The sequence below is a fragment of the Numida meleagris genome, chromosome 2 (assembly GCF_002078875.1).
Source record: "Numida meleagris isolate 19003 breed g44 Domestic line chromosome 2, NumMel1.0, whole genome shotgun sequence".
Lineage (NCBI taxonomy): Eukaryota > Metazoa > Chordata > Aves > Galliformes > Numididae > Numida > Numida meleagris.
The window spans coordinates 139,043,976-139,056,877 of record NC_034410.1 but is presented as its reverse complement, the minus strand read 5'-3'; the positions used below and the strand labels follow the sequence as shown (position 1 = coordinate 139,056,877).

At 36.9% G+C, this 12,902-nt stretch overlaps 1 protein-coding gene across 4 annotated transcripts in view; it reads left to right on the top strand.

Annotated features, from left to right (window-relative positions):
* The window catches only part of ASAP1 (ArfGAP with SH3 domain, ankyrin repeat and PH domain 1), a 141,443-nt gene that overhangs the window by 60,293 nt on the left and 68,248 nt on the right, over positions 1 to 12,902 (top strand). For all 4 annotated transcript variants that reach the window (XM_021386536.1, XM_021386533.1, XM_021386534.1 and 1 more), the window contains one exon: positions 10,456 to 10,528. In XM_021386536.1, coding sequence (XP_021242211.1) covers positions 10,456 to 10,528 — 73 coding nt within the window. The remainder of the gene's footprint in view (positions 1 to 10,455; positions 10,529 to 12,902) is intronic.

The window sequence follows — 12,902 nt, the reverse complement described above, 5'->3', positions numbered from 1 at the left end:
AACAGGAAAATATCTCCTTCACATCCCACTGAGCAAGTGAGTACTGCAACTTTGTCCTCCAGAAAGATGTGGGGGGAAATCACGTACATAAAATAACTTAAAAACATTTGGTCAATATATGAGTAACTTAGTATCAAGCTAAATATCTTTTATTATGTATATCTATTTTGAGTGGGCTTTAAACTATGCCATTGATTCATCCTATGCTTAAGTTTAATGCATGTTTTCTATTTACGTATTAGACAAGAGTGAAAAACTATTCGGCAGTGATCAGCTTTCTCCACACAAAAGTCGTGTTAGTACTCCTGGTTTTCATCATCTTTCCCAGATGACTTTTTCAATCCTGAATCACAAATGATATTCTCCATTTTAGAGAAAAGAGTATTGCCAACCTGTTTTCTTTTGAAGTGCTATGGATCCTCTTCAGTTGTAAGGCTGCTGTTTGAAAAATGTAGTAATGAAAAAGAAAGCCTATAGTATTTTCCTTTTAACTACTGTTTTCTCATTCTTCCTTTACCTAGAAGTGTTATTTACAGTTTTGCCCTTAGAGCTTTAATTTATATTCTAGCCAGTTGTGCTGGAAATGCCATTTGGTGATCTACTGAAGCCAATTCTACTTTCACCTTGCTTGCTTCTTGTTACGGGAAAGGTAGTCCAGAGTCCTGTGCGTTTTAAATGCTCGTAAATGAGAAGCAACCTTCTGAAGAACTGATGTTGGAAAATCTCTTCTGAAAGGAGTGAGGAGAGCAAACAGACTGAAAACCTAGCATCAGAATGAAGTGATGAAGTAGGAACATTTCTTATTTTATTTCTTTTTCTATTTTTTGTTCAAAGTAATAACCTAAGAGTCAGTAGCTGCAGCTAGAACATGATTGTTATGGAATAAACTTCCATTGCCATTAGGAGAGCAAGAATTTTGGTTTCCAGGATGTTAACACTACTGTGTCCAGAGTCTTTTATGCCTATGATTTGCTATCTGTGAGTTATCTAGAAAGCCCGTTTTATCTAACAAAAATGCGCTGAAATAGTATTTGTTAGAATAGAGTTTGCTGCATAATTACTTGCTCTTCAGTGGGAATGCATTGCCTGGGAGTCTCATGCGAAAATCTCTGCATTACTTTCAGGGAGATAGGGATGGCTCTGTGTGATGTGGTCTTTCCTACCTTCAATGAACTAGAATCTAGTACTTGGGTGTATATATGAGGGGAGTGTTACCTTTGAAAAATTCTTCTTTGGAACTGGCGGAATTTGAATGCTTTAGAAGCCCCGACACATCAAATGCCTCCTATCACAAGCTGATTGATAATACCTGCCAAAATGATTAAACTGATTGAAAAGCATCATAAAATTGTGACTTATTTAGAGAGGGGGAGGATGTTAAGCACTGTCTGACAAAATATTAGTTGTTCAGCTACAGGCATAACTGTATACTTACATAGGATGCTACTTACATTGCTAGTATTCATTTAAACTTGTGATAAGACAGTATTTCTATTTTCTAAATGGAATTTAATGCAACTATTATGTCTGATGTCTGATATTTGTAAGAAAATATATAAAGTATTTGGTAAGGATTTCTGTTCCCTAATACATCCTTAAAAAAGAAATGGGATAGCACTGTTTTTACTGAAACACGATGAGGATAAAAATTGCTATGAAATAAGTAATGGATAGGTTGCAAAGAACTCATACTGTTTCCTACAACACTAGAAGTGCTACTGCTAAATCTCTTTGAGTTCTATTATGAATTTAAAACAATTACTCTGAAAACAAAAATTCTAAATTAACCACATTTCAAGCATCCTTCCTATGGAAGGAGAAGTGGTAGCTTCTGTGTTGTCCCAATAACTTTTTCAGATTATATGTAACATTTAGGCAAATCTACCCTGTAAGGATTTTACACTACTTCACACGGTAGGATTTCAGCATTGTTGTTATACCCTTTTCTTTCATCCTTGATTATAGCTTAATGTGTTTGTACAGAGGCCATAAATTCCTTCCTAAAATGCCTTTCTAAACTTAGTGAGTTTGCCAGTGATCATAATGTGTGTTGGTGTCTCCAAGTAAGATTCTGGAGAATATAACTAGATGGTAGGTCTTTGCTTTAGCTTGGGTATTCTTTCTCATTTCCCTGTATCTGGCCTTAGGATGAGATCTGCTTTCTCAATATTAAGTTGTATATAGAATTATTCTGTTAATTAAAGCTTGTATATTCTTGCGTATGTATTCCACGCATTTTGTGCCCTACATTGCTTTTAGAGGTCTGTTAATTCTTTGTATCTAAGTGACAATTAGATGCACGTTTTAGTTGTCATGTACACTTAGGCTATTTTTGCATGTTAATCAAAAGAAATGAAAGCCAATCTAGAAGAGCATCTTTTTAGATGACTTTTATTAACATGACAGTAAAGATGGCTATTCCAGTTATTGTGTCTCCTGTTGCCTAACTTGCCTTATGAAGCTAAATATATTCAGAGGATGTGTTTGTTATCAGTGAATCATAGAACCATTTGAGCTGTAAAGGACCTTTAAAGGTCGTGTAGTCCAACTCCCAGCAATGAACAGGGACACCTACAGCTACATCCAGGTGCTCGGAGCCCTGTCCAGCCTGGCCTTGAGTGTCTCCACCACCTCTCTGGGCAGCCTGTTCCAGTTTTTCACTATCCTTTATTGTGAAGAAAACTTTTTCCATATGTCCAGTCTAAGTCTTCTGTAAACGTGATATGAACATGACATCGAAATTCAGAACTTTACATCTGAGATACATGTGTTATTTTCCCTTCTAATGTAAGTGAAGACTCCAAACCCTTCCAGAGCATCTTGTAAATAATCTCTAGCCAGTCTAATCATAATGATTAGAAATACAACTGCTGCTACACGTTGTGAAGCTTAACCTACAAGTACCTTGTTTGCTTTGTGATTTTTTTTGTACTGGAATGTGGTCTTATATCCATGCTGTTTCTAGACTTATTATGCTCCTAGAGTGTTGCTGCGCGTGGTATTTGGTACAGTCAGCTTTAGTTGGTAGAATATTCTAGCTTGTAATTTGAATGTAGCTCTGAATTTCATAGTAAGTGATGGTGGTCACAGGTTTAACGTGATATAAGATGAAATCGTATTGAATCTTGCCTCATAGCCCTTTCCAGTAACAAAATCAAACTAAGCCATGTCCCAGAATGATGTAGTACTCAAGTCTGTGCTGTAATGGGAACAATGTTTTCTTTCTTTTTGGCCTAATGGAACTATTGACATCTGTAGTTTGAAATGAGTCAAAATATTTTAAAACATATCAAAATATTTTTGTTATATACAGCAATTCTTACATGCCTGCTTTTCTTCTCTCAATGCTGAAATGGAATGTTGCAATCATGCATCAATTTCTTCAAGGATGGGAGAAGACAACCCAACAACATGGCTTGTTTCTATTCTAAAGTAAGAGGGGGAAATACTGGACGATGCAATTTTATTTACAAGAGGAAAAGAGGGGTCCAGTTGTAGCAGTGACATTTTGAAATAACTTGGTCTACAATGAATGTGTCCTTTGTACCTCTGCTGCTAGTTCACACTAGGTATCAGCAAATAATAACGCTGACTCAGGTTTATAGAGCTTGGAGATGTGAGTGTCCTGAATAATTTCAACAACACTTTGATGCTGATGATGGCTGAATGAGTATTTTATTCATCCCTGAATGTCATTTTTGAGCTGCTAAAAAAAAAATAGGATCTCTGTACGATGTTTGAAGAATTTTCCTGCCTGAGAAGGTGGCAGTAGCCATAATGAGTCCTGATCTAGTTCCTCTTGCCTCCTTTGCTAAGTAATAACCATGAGTTTCTGGGATAGCAAGTACAAAGCATGCTGCAAAATATTTTGTGGCTTGAAAAGAAGAAAGAAAAGAGCTAACACAGGAGGAAAATATTTTGTGGTATTTAACTGTGGTGTGGCAACTGAAGGACTCTCCTGGGAAATTTGAAGTCAAGTGTGGTGGAGGGGGGGCAACTGGGGACTTCTGTGCATTTTTTTTCCAATTCAAGTTGCTGAGGTTCAGATTTCTCTAATAAATTTGTCAGCTATCATGTCAGTTCTTTGATAGTGTTCTTGCATTTATACTGTTTGCATGCAGTCTTCCATATGGCTTGCTTATTTCTGAAAGACCTTACCTCAACTATTGGATATTGTCTCACATATTTTCTGATGCTTTTAGAAAATCTTGTTCCATTTGGAATTGTTTTGAATAGTATTTAGTTAGGCCTTTTAAAATGAAATAGCACTACTCAGTGTATTGCGTTTGTGTGTGCAGCCTGGGAGAATCCTGAATCTTCAGGAGTTGGGGCCTGAAGGCCTTTACCCTGTGTATCATGGTAATATTTTCTTCTGGTGCTGAGTATGAAACAAATAAGACTGTACTGCAGAGACATGAAAACTGACAAGTTTTCTTCATTATTCTTGCTGTCTTAGGTTTATAATTGGTTGCAGTACAGCTGATGTGTAATGAAATGAGTTTGGATATTGTGTGTGGCAGTATAAATGTTCAGACTGTTGTTGGTCTACATCCAAAGGCATGTGATTGCCCCTATAAAGGTAAGAATGTTTGTTGCCAGGATTACTTCATGCCCTGGATAAGTTGTTTTAGTGCTCATAGGGAAATCTTGTGCTTGCCACTGAGTGTTTTCATGTGTTGCCTCTAGGAGAGGTCACTTGAGCATCTCCTACACAACAGAAGTTAGAAAGTGAGTCTGATCTGTCTCGTTGTTGTATCTGGAAACAAAACTCTATTTTTCAGTTAACTCTAAATGTACTTTATGCACAAATTAGCTAATTTCATGTTAGCTAGAAGTAATGATACATAGACAACAGTTAGCAGCTGCACTTGTGCTGCTGCAGCCAAGGCTTCTGGGTAGGAGCGTGATTGCTTGGAGGAATCCAAAGGGCTGTTGTCAAGACGAATTAAAATTTAGCTATACTGGACTTGTTAGAGAGGTTTTATAAGCAATCTCTACTATGCTGCCATTTGAGAAATACTTGATGAGTAATTTAGTGGCTATTTTTGCAGCTCTTTTTAGAGAGTAGACAAATGACTTGCTCGTATGATGTGACCTTTACAGCACTAAAAGGCTGTGACTTTTCTCACATTCACCAGGATGGAGAGTGGCCATTGTGTGGCCTGATGCAATGCTGGCAACTGTGCTGAGAGGGAGATCTTGCTGATGGGATGTCTGTAAAGCTTTCAATTACCTGAAAAAAATATTTTCCAAAGAATTTTTTTTGCTAGTTTGTGATTAAATGCTTTTCTGAAAATTGGAAACTTCAAGGAAATTGCATTATCTCCTTACATAGAAGATTATCTTGGTCTTATTTGGGGAGTAGCTGGTAAATAATGGTGTACTGAACGGTTGGTGGTGTTTCTTTGCGGTGATAAGTGCTTGGTGATATGTTTCTGTTTCTTTTATCTCACATTTGGACCCTTTGAGTTTTCACATAATTCAGAATGAGTTTGAATATGCCCTTCTATATCCAAGTTTTACACAGAGGGCTTAAATGTCTCCCCTATTGTTGTCATTTAGGCGTGCTGAGAGCAGCAATTGGAAACAGGCTTCAAGCTTGTGGTTGGCAGGGGCAGAGCACAGGCTGGGTGTGGGAAGGAAAAGGGCAGGGGGGGCTGAGTTGCCCCCCGTGCACAAGGTAAATGAGTTTTGGGGTCTGCCCCTTTCTGGATGGATAGATTACCAGAGACCAGTGCTTCACTTCATCTTCTCTTTTTGGTTAAGTTTTTCAGGGAAAATTATTAGGGCTTGCTCTATCGGTAAATGCTATGGCTGTTACTTTGACGTAGTTACATGGATATCACAGTCGGGACTGGAGCAGGCAGGAGCCATATGTCCTAGAATAGACATCAGTAATGTCAGTCACTTTAGTGCCAGGATTAACTTATTGGTTGCTGAGTGAAAGACTGGTTGCTTTGTTGTTTTTTAGCTCCTTGAAGCCAGTGTATCATCCTATTTTCTGAGAAATAGTTTAATCTTGTATTTAATAAAACATGCACGTGCCTAGCAAGTGTTCATTGTTCCTATTTACACGTATAACCTTAAAGATTTATATCTTGCATGGGTTACTCTATATATGAAAATAATTTCTTACAATACATGGAGTGCTTTGTTGTCACAAATACATACATTGTGCATTTTCGGATTGCCTTCAGGCTTCTGTCATGTGTTTGTCTTGAACAAGGTATGGTAGCTGTTTAAAATGCTTCAGGTTCAGTGTATTATTTTTGTGTGTGGGCTTTGGGCATAAAAATTTTGGGGGTTAACTTCCTAAAAACGGAGTGAAATTCTAAACCTCCTCTGGTGCACAGATGGACAGTTCGTTCTGGTTGGAAAAAGCATTTCCTCTGGATAATGTCTCATTGAAGAGATGAATAATGTTTGCAGACATACACATGTGATTGTCAGTGTCATGAGCCGCTCATCTTTTTATTATTGTAAACTTAAATCAATTTTATATTTCTCATCCAACTGTAAAGGTTTGCAAAGCTCAGGAAAAAAAAAAACAACACGTGAGGATTTAGTGGGTTTATGGGACTGTAGCATTCCCTGTGTGGTTTTAGGGCAATGATGATTTCTAGCAGAGCTGAATTTATACGTGTATGGAACGCTTTGTGATCAGTGTCTGTATTAGTAGTTTATACACCAGTCAAGAAAGGAAGATCTCTGTGTTGCTCAAACAGTGTTTTTGTGTTTGTTAGGAATGAGTACGTAAGTGCAAACTTAAACACATACAGGTCTATATATACACACATGTAGACAGGTGTGTATGTTTGTACATGTGTGTATATATATGGAGAGTTAACAAGCACGAGCTTATAAATAAGCAATTAGTGGCCTATCTAAATGCACATTTGGCAGGTTTTGGTACATCAAAAGTAGAAATCAGCATTTGACATGCTGTGCGGTAGTATAATATCGATTTTAAATTTAGTAGTCACTATAATAAAACTTGATCCAAAAATAAAATACCATTTCTTGAAAAGAGATGAGGTTGTAGGGGATTGAAGAGAGTTAAAAGCAGCGCCTGTGTGGAATGTTAGAAGAGTAAACCTTGACAGGATGCATCTCGGGGATCATGCATAACATATCTGCTGGTATGAGGAGTGAGGAGCTCTCCTTGATTAATTCTTATATAAGTAGACTAAAAAAAGACATGGTTTTCCCTTCAAAGAGGCGTATCTTTTTTTCATGAGCGTTTACTTTATTTTGAAAAAAGATGCCTATTATTTCCTAGATGCCCTGGATTTGAGAAGCAACTGAGGATGTAGCAAGCCTGTGTTGCGGGTACCTTTAGAAGAGTATTTGTCTACTCAAAAAAAGTGCTCAGAGGATAAGAAAATAGTCTCCCAGGGAAGTTTTAAAAAAAAAAAAAGCCTCCTGCAAGCTGATACCATACAAAGAAGGAAAGAAGTACTCTCCAGGAATGGGGGTGGTGTTGAGGAAGAGTTTAGGAATGTAGGAACGTAGGAAGGAGTGCATCTGAATGCCTAGAGATTGTTCACAGAGAATCCTTGGATCTTGAAAGACACATTGCTTTGTAATAATATTAATGTATGTCACTTTTATTGGAACATCATCTTTAGTGTTTTCTTTGATGGGAAATAAAAGCATTTAGTTTTCTACAGACTGCAAAATAAAATGAAAAGATTGCTAGAGCGTGATTTCACATAACTGGGGAAAGCAAGGCTGCTTCTTCCTAGTTTAACATATTTCAAAGGTAATAACAATTGAGCATTGAGTGCAGCATAGTGCTTTGGCAGCAGAATGCAACTATAAATTATTAGCATAAGTCATTTGAGGGGAATGTAATATATTTAGAGACAAAATGACTGCCTTTGTATTTTTTATATGTAATCATATATACATAGACACATCTAAATACGAAAAATATTAAATAACTTTTTTTCATGTTTAGAATTGGATGTAGCGTTGGGTTCTTTCTTTGGTAGGTATTTTCTGCTTTTGTAAGTACTTGTGGATTTGTTTTAGCCAGAGAGTTTTGGATTGTGACAAAGTAGTTCACTTAAAGGTTGTATTTGCAAATATAAAACTAAAAAACTTGAGCTGTAGTGTCATTCTGATTTAGGTCTCTGTCTCCTTCAGGCAGTGGATGTCATCTCTGTACATGGCTTTGCTCAGTGACTGCTCTCGAAGTAATGAATGTTCACCTTCTTCTCCCATCCATACTAGTTCTAAATTTAATTGAATATCAAAATCCAATTTGCAAGATTTTTCTTGCCTGTTTGTTCCAATTTTTCCTGATCTGTATCTTTAGGAAGCAAGTGACATCTTTCTTGCCTTTTTGTTTTCTACTGGGCACCCAGTCTGCTTCGGTATTAGAACATCATGGGAAGTTTTACTTCTGAGTCTCATCAACCTTAACAATTGTCCATTCACAAATGTTGGTTGCAATTTCTTATGCTTCCTGGTGTTCAAATTCCTAATAAACAAGTGAATCATACAGTCTCTTCTGGTAGATGAAGATGGAGAAAACTTCAGTGGAAATATACGATAACAACTGTCTGGCGTAGCTCACAGACAGAAGCAAAAGCTTTTGACAGCTTTTGCAATGGAATCTAAGAAGAATTGCCTGCTGTGCACTGACTTGAAAAGGAACACAGAGTTCCTAATATTTTATTAAATACAAAATGTTTAACTCTTTCTGTGAAGATGCAAGTCCAGTTGAAGCCACCATTGTGTTGTGGAGCAAAAGCAACGGAAGTATTTCTCATTCTGAAAGTTCAGATCTGTTGTTCTGCTGCAAATGAAAATGGGGTAAATAGCTTTAGAAAACATTCATGTAAATTCTGTTTCTGAACTTTCTGATTTTAGCTACTGCAGAAGTGTTTGGTGAAGGATATGGTGGTTTTCAACTGCACGTTATAGAGCAGGAATACTGCATGTTCTTCTGTTTCGAAATTTAGTGTATTGCTTGTTTGTAATACTCGGCTTGGTTAAAACTGAACCGCTCTAAAATAGAGCTAAGAGATTTTGATTGGTCTCTCTCTGTGTGGGTTCACACTGTACATGCACATACACAGAAGCTCTCAGTGTTGCGAATTTACCTCCGAGCGTCGCTGAGGGTCAAGTTGTGCATCGGTCTGCCTGTCTTCAGATAGCAGACCCGGAGGAGCATCAAGCTTTGTGCTGTTTCCTCCAGCAAATAATACTGGTTACCCAAGCATCTCTGCAATGCAAGATTTGTGGTCTGCTCCAGCAAACACATCAGCTGTGCTTCTGTCCCGACAAAAATTCTGAGCACAAGTTATGCAGTCTTTAGTGATTTGAATATGGTAAATGGTGCAACTTCATTATAGATTATTGATCTAGCATTGCTTCCATGAAACTGGCTGTGACCTAAATGGGGGAAAAAAAAATACACGGAAACATTTAACTTATTTCCTGTATGTTCTCTGTGTATAGTAGCAACTGTGCAAAATGTGCTCTGAATGCAGAATGTCCAAAGCTCGCATGTAATTGAAATTAAATTAACTGGAATACTGCACATGGTACCAGTACCTGCAAAGATCTTCATCCTACTAGCCTAGATGGTTCTTTCTGATATTAACTCAGCTTCTTACATCACATTGCGAGAGGGCAGGGAGAAGCTCAGTTACTTATAAAGAGGAAAGTGCCAAGGAATCTAATCCTGAATTCATCCTTGCTTTGTAACAACTTCATCCACTGGATTTTGAAACTTTTTGAAACTGAGGGAGTCCTGGCAATGCGTATTTGAATATTACTCATGTAAATATGCCTTTTTGGTAGCTTTATGTTACGTAAAATCAGATCTTAAGTCTTTTTATTTGGTACTCTTCATCTTTTATATTTAAAAAATTACTTTGTGGAGAAGGAGGAGTTGGTATGATAGCTTGTGTGAACTTGTGGTATTTGTGAAAGTAATTTCCGTAAGTTATTTATAACTGAATAAAAGGATTTTTTTGTGGATTTCTTCCACGTTCCTCTTTTTTTCCAGTTACATTTACATACTTACAGATGAGAATATGTTTTGTGTCTGTGGTTGGAATAAGACCAATATTGGTAACCCATAGAAATTTAACCAGCAGCTTAGTTACAGTAGAAGGCTATAGTGGAAGATTCTATTTAATACTGTTGGTCAGTTTTGTGTAAAATATATTACATCTTAAATAAACACTTTGTCCCATTACAAAGCTGGTATTTTTTTCTCAGCCCTGTCAGTGCTGCTCTGTTCTGCCTTCAGACCATTTTCAGATCAGTTCTTTAACTCAGCTTGAAGGGGTTGAATGACCTGAGACCTTCCTGCAGGCTGAGTGTTCTATCAGCGTTTTTTTCCAACTTTACTACTATGTATTTTGTGTTCTTAAATGTTGTAGGGTGCTCTTCTGACCGATGAAGTAGATATTTAAAGTTTCTTCATTGTCGTTTTAGGCATTGGATCAAGATAGAACTGCACTACAGAAAGTAAAGAAGTCTGTGAAAGCAATATATAATTCGGGGCAAGGTAAGGCATTGTTTCTAGTTTTACATGATTACATAGCGTTTGATTTTAAGTTTGAAAAACATCTTGCAGTTTGTCCTGTTGAAGTATAGTATACAGTATACAGCATAAGCGATGCTTATCTGTTTACCAGTGTTGGGATGAAACGTGTAAAAGCTTCCTTTCGTTGCTGATTTTACATCAAATTACTGTGTTCTTTGATTCTTTGACCCACATAGTCTTTCCTGAAGGCTTCTAGGAGAATTTTCCTGCTGCCATAAAATTTCAAGCAGTTATCTTTGATAGAGCAGCTCTAGGACAGCATCCTAAGGTGGTATCCTAGACTGAATTCATGTAGTGCACTTCCAGGTGAAATCAGGAGGATAGCTTGCTAAAACGTTTTAGGAAAAAAGTCTAATATTGCTCTCTCCTAGTAATACATACAATAAAAATTGCGTATCTCCATTGTTAACTTAAACAATATTGTTAACTTAAACAATGGAGCCTTATTTCACTCGTTGGCAGACACTGATGTTGAATTGAGGCTCTTGTGGCATCTTTGGGTGGATAGGTGACTAAAGGATGACCTGATGATTATATTGAGTTCACTAACATGCCAATCAAACATAAGCCAAAATACAAACTGTTTTTTAAAGTATATGAGGCTCTTATCTCTGTTCCTTTCAAAGTTTAAAAAATTTGCCAACAGTATGCTAGCAGAGCTGTACAGCTTTGGATAACCAATTATGCAGTCGTAAATACTGGGTTTTAGAAAATTCCTACTCCCCAGCATTAATAATCAGTTTAGCAAGGATTGTCCTTCTGCAAAGGCACTTCTTAGTGCCTTAGTTTAAAAACAAGAAGATTGTGTTTGTGTTGCTTTGGTAGAGTGTTTCTTGTGCCATTACTTCCAGTTTATGGATGTGTGGGGTTTATATTGAATTGTAGATTCTTAACTTGTATGCCAGTCACTAACATTGTTGCTCTACGTTTACCCATAACTTTAGTTAATGATTTTTCCCTGGTGAAGCAAGATACGAAGTGAGAATAGTATTTGTTTAAGTACATATTTGCTTTTATGCTTTAAAAAGAACTCAGATGCTGTAGCAGATCTTTCTATTTGATAGTACCTACTTACTGAATTTCAAAGCTGCTTAAAGATCCTAGAACACAAGTTTTTTTTCATGTTTTGAAATAGGTTAAGTGTAAAGTACCATTATATATCATTTGATTTGAGTTTTGTAATAATTTTATTTTAAATGCTTATAAGTAGCTCATTCTGTATTATGAACTTCTCATATTGTGTAAAAGTCATAGAAAGATGGTTAATGGTTTTAATTGCCTGTTGTGATACTTAAGACAGGACCACAGATAATTAGGCAGCTGTGTTTCTCTTCCTTTTCAAGTATGGTTTCAAAAGCACAAGGTAGTTTAAATTCTTTAGATAAAGAATGCACCATAGCTAGTACTCTAGCTCCCTCTTCAGAACGACTTGGTAGTAGGCTGTGCTAGTCTTGGAAAAGGTGCGCGGGAGGCAATGCGTACAGTAGGTGATAAAGTAGGGCTGTAGGAACAAAGCTGAAAGTGTGCATTGTAAATATGAAAACTTGTAAATATAAAAATGCTGTGCAAGTTAGATCTCAGACTTATTTTTCTCCCTTGTATTAAGGGAATTACTATGACAGCTGTTTTCTTATCATCCTTCTCTGGTGAAAGCTGATTTTGCTGATGTTTAGCTTCATGTAAGGCATGCTACAATGTGTAAGTTAGCTGACTGTTTTTGTGTTCTGTAAGGGAAGCCTCTAAATTCTGAAAAAATGAAATTGGAATTTTGTTTTACAAACTTCTGTTTGCTAGAAAGTGAAACCATGTTTCTACTTCTAAGTAGGAATACTTTTCGTTGTTCCCCTGCTTCCTAATCTCCTTTGAGAACTTGAGCCAGAGTAGTGATAAATGCTTATTCAGGGATAATACAGACTTTTCTCTCTTGAGATCAGTAAAATGATTCATATTCTACCAAAAGTCAGAGAGAATTTTGGGGGGTTGTATAGTTCTTTTTTCTTGTTAGTTTTTTTCCCCCGAAGTAACATTTAGATAATGCTATTCACATTGTACGATGTCTCGCACACAGTTCTTCAGAAAACCTTGCATGCCAGCCCTCTGGTACATTGGTTTGTTTCTCTTCTGCACTAAGTTATGAAGCTGAAGGGATTTTCTTCTGTTACTAAAAGAATTTAACTATCACCCGAATACTCTTTTTGCCTTTTATGCTTATCCCTCCTGCATCTGTCAGATTTAGATTTGCAGCTATTGTGGTGGAAATGAAAGCATATCAGCACAGAAATGTCCCATTCTGTCTTTTCCTAAAAGAAAGTACTTCTATAGAAAGTACTCTCTT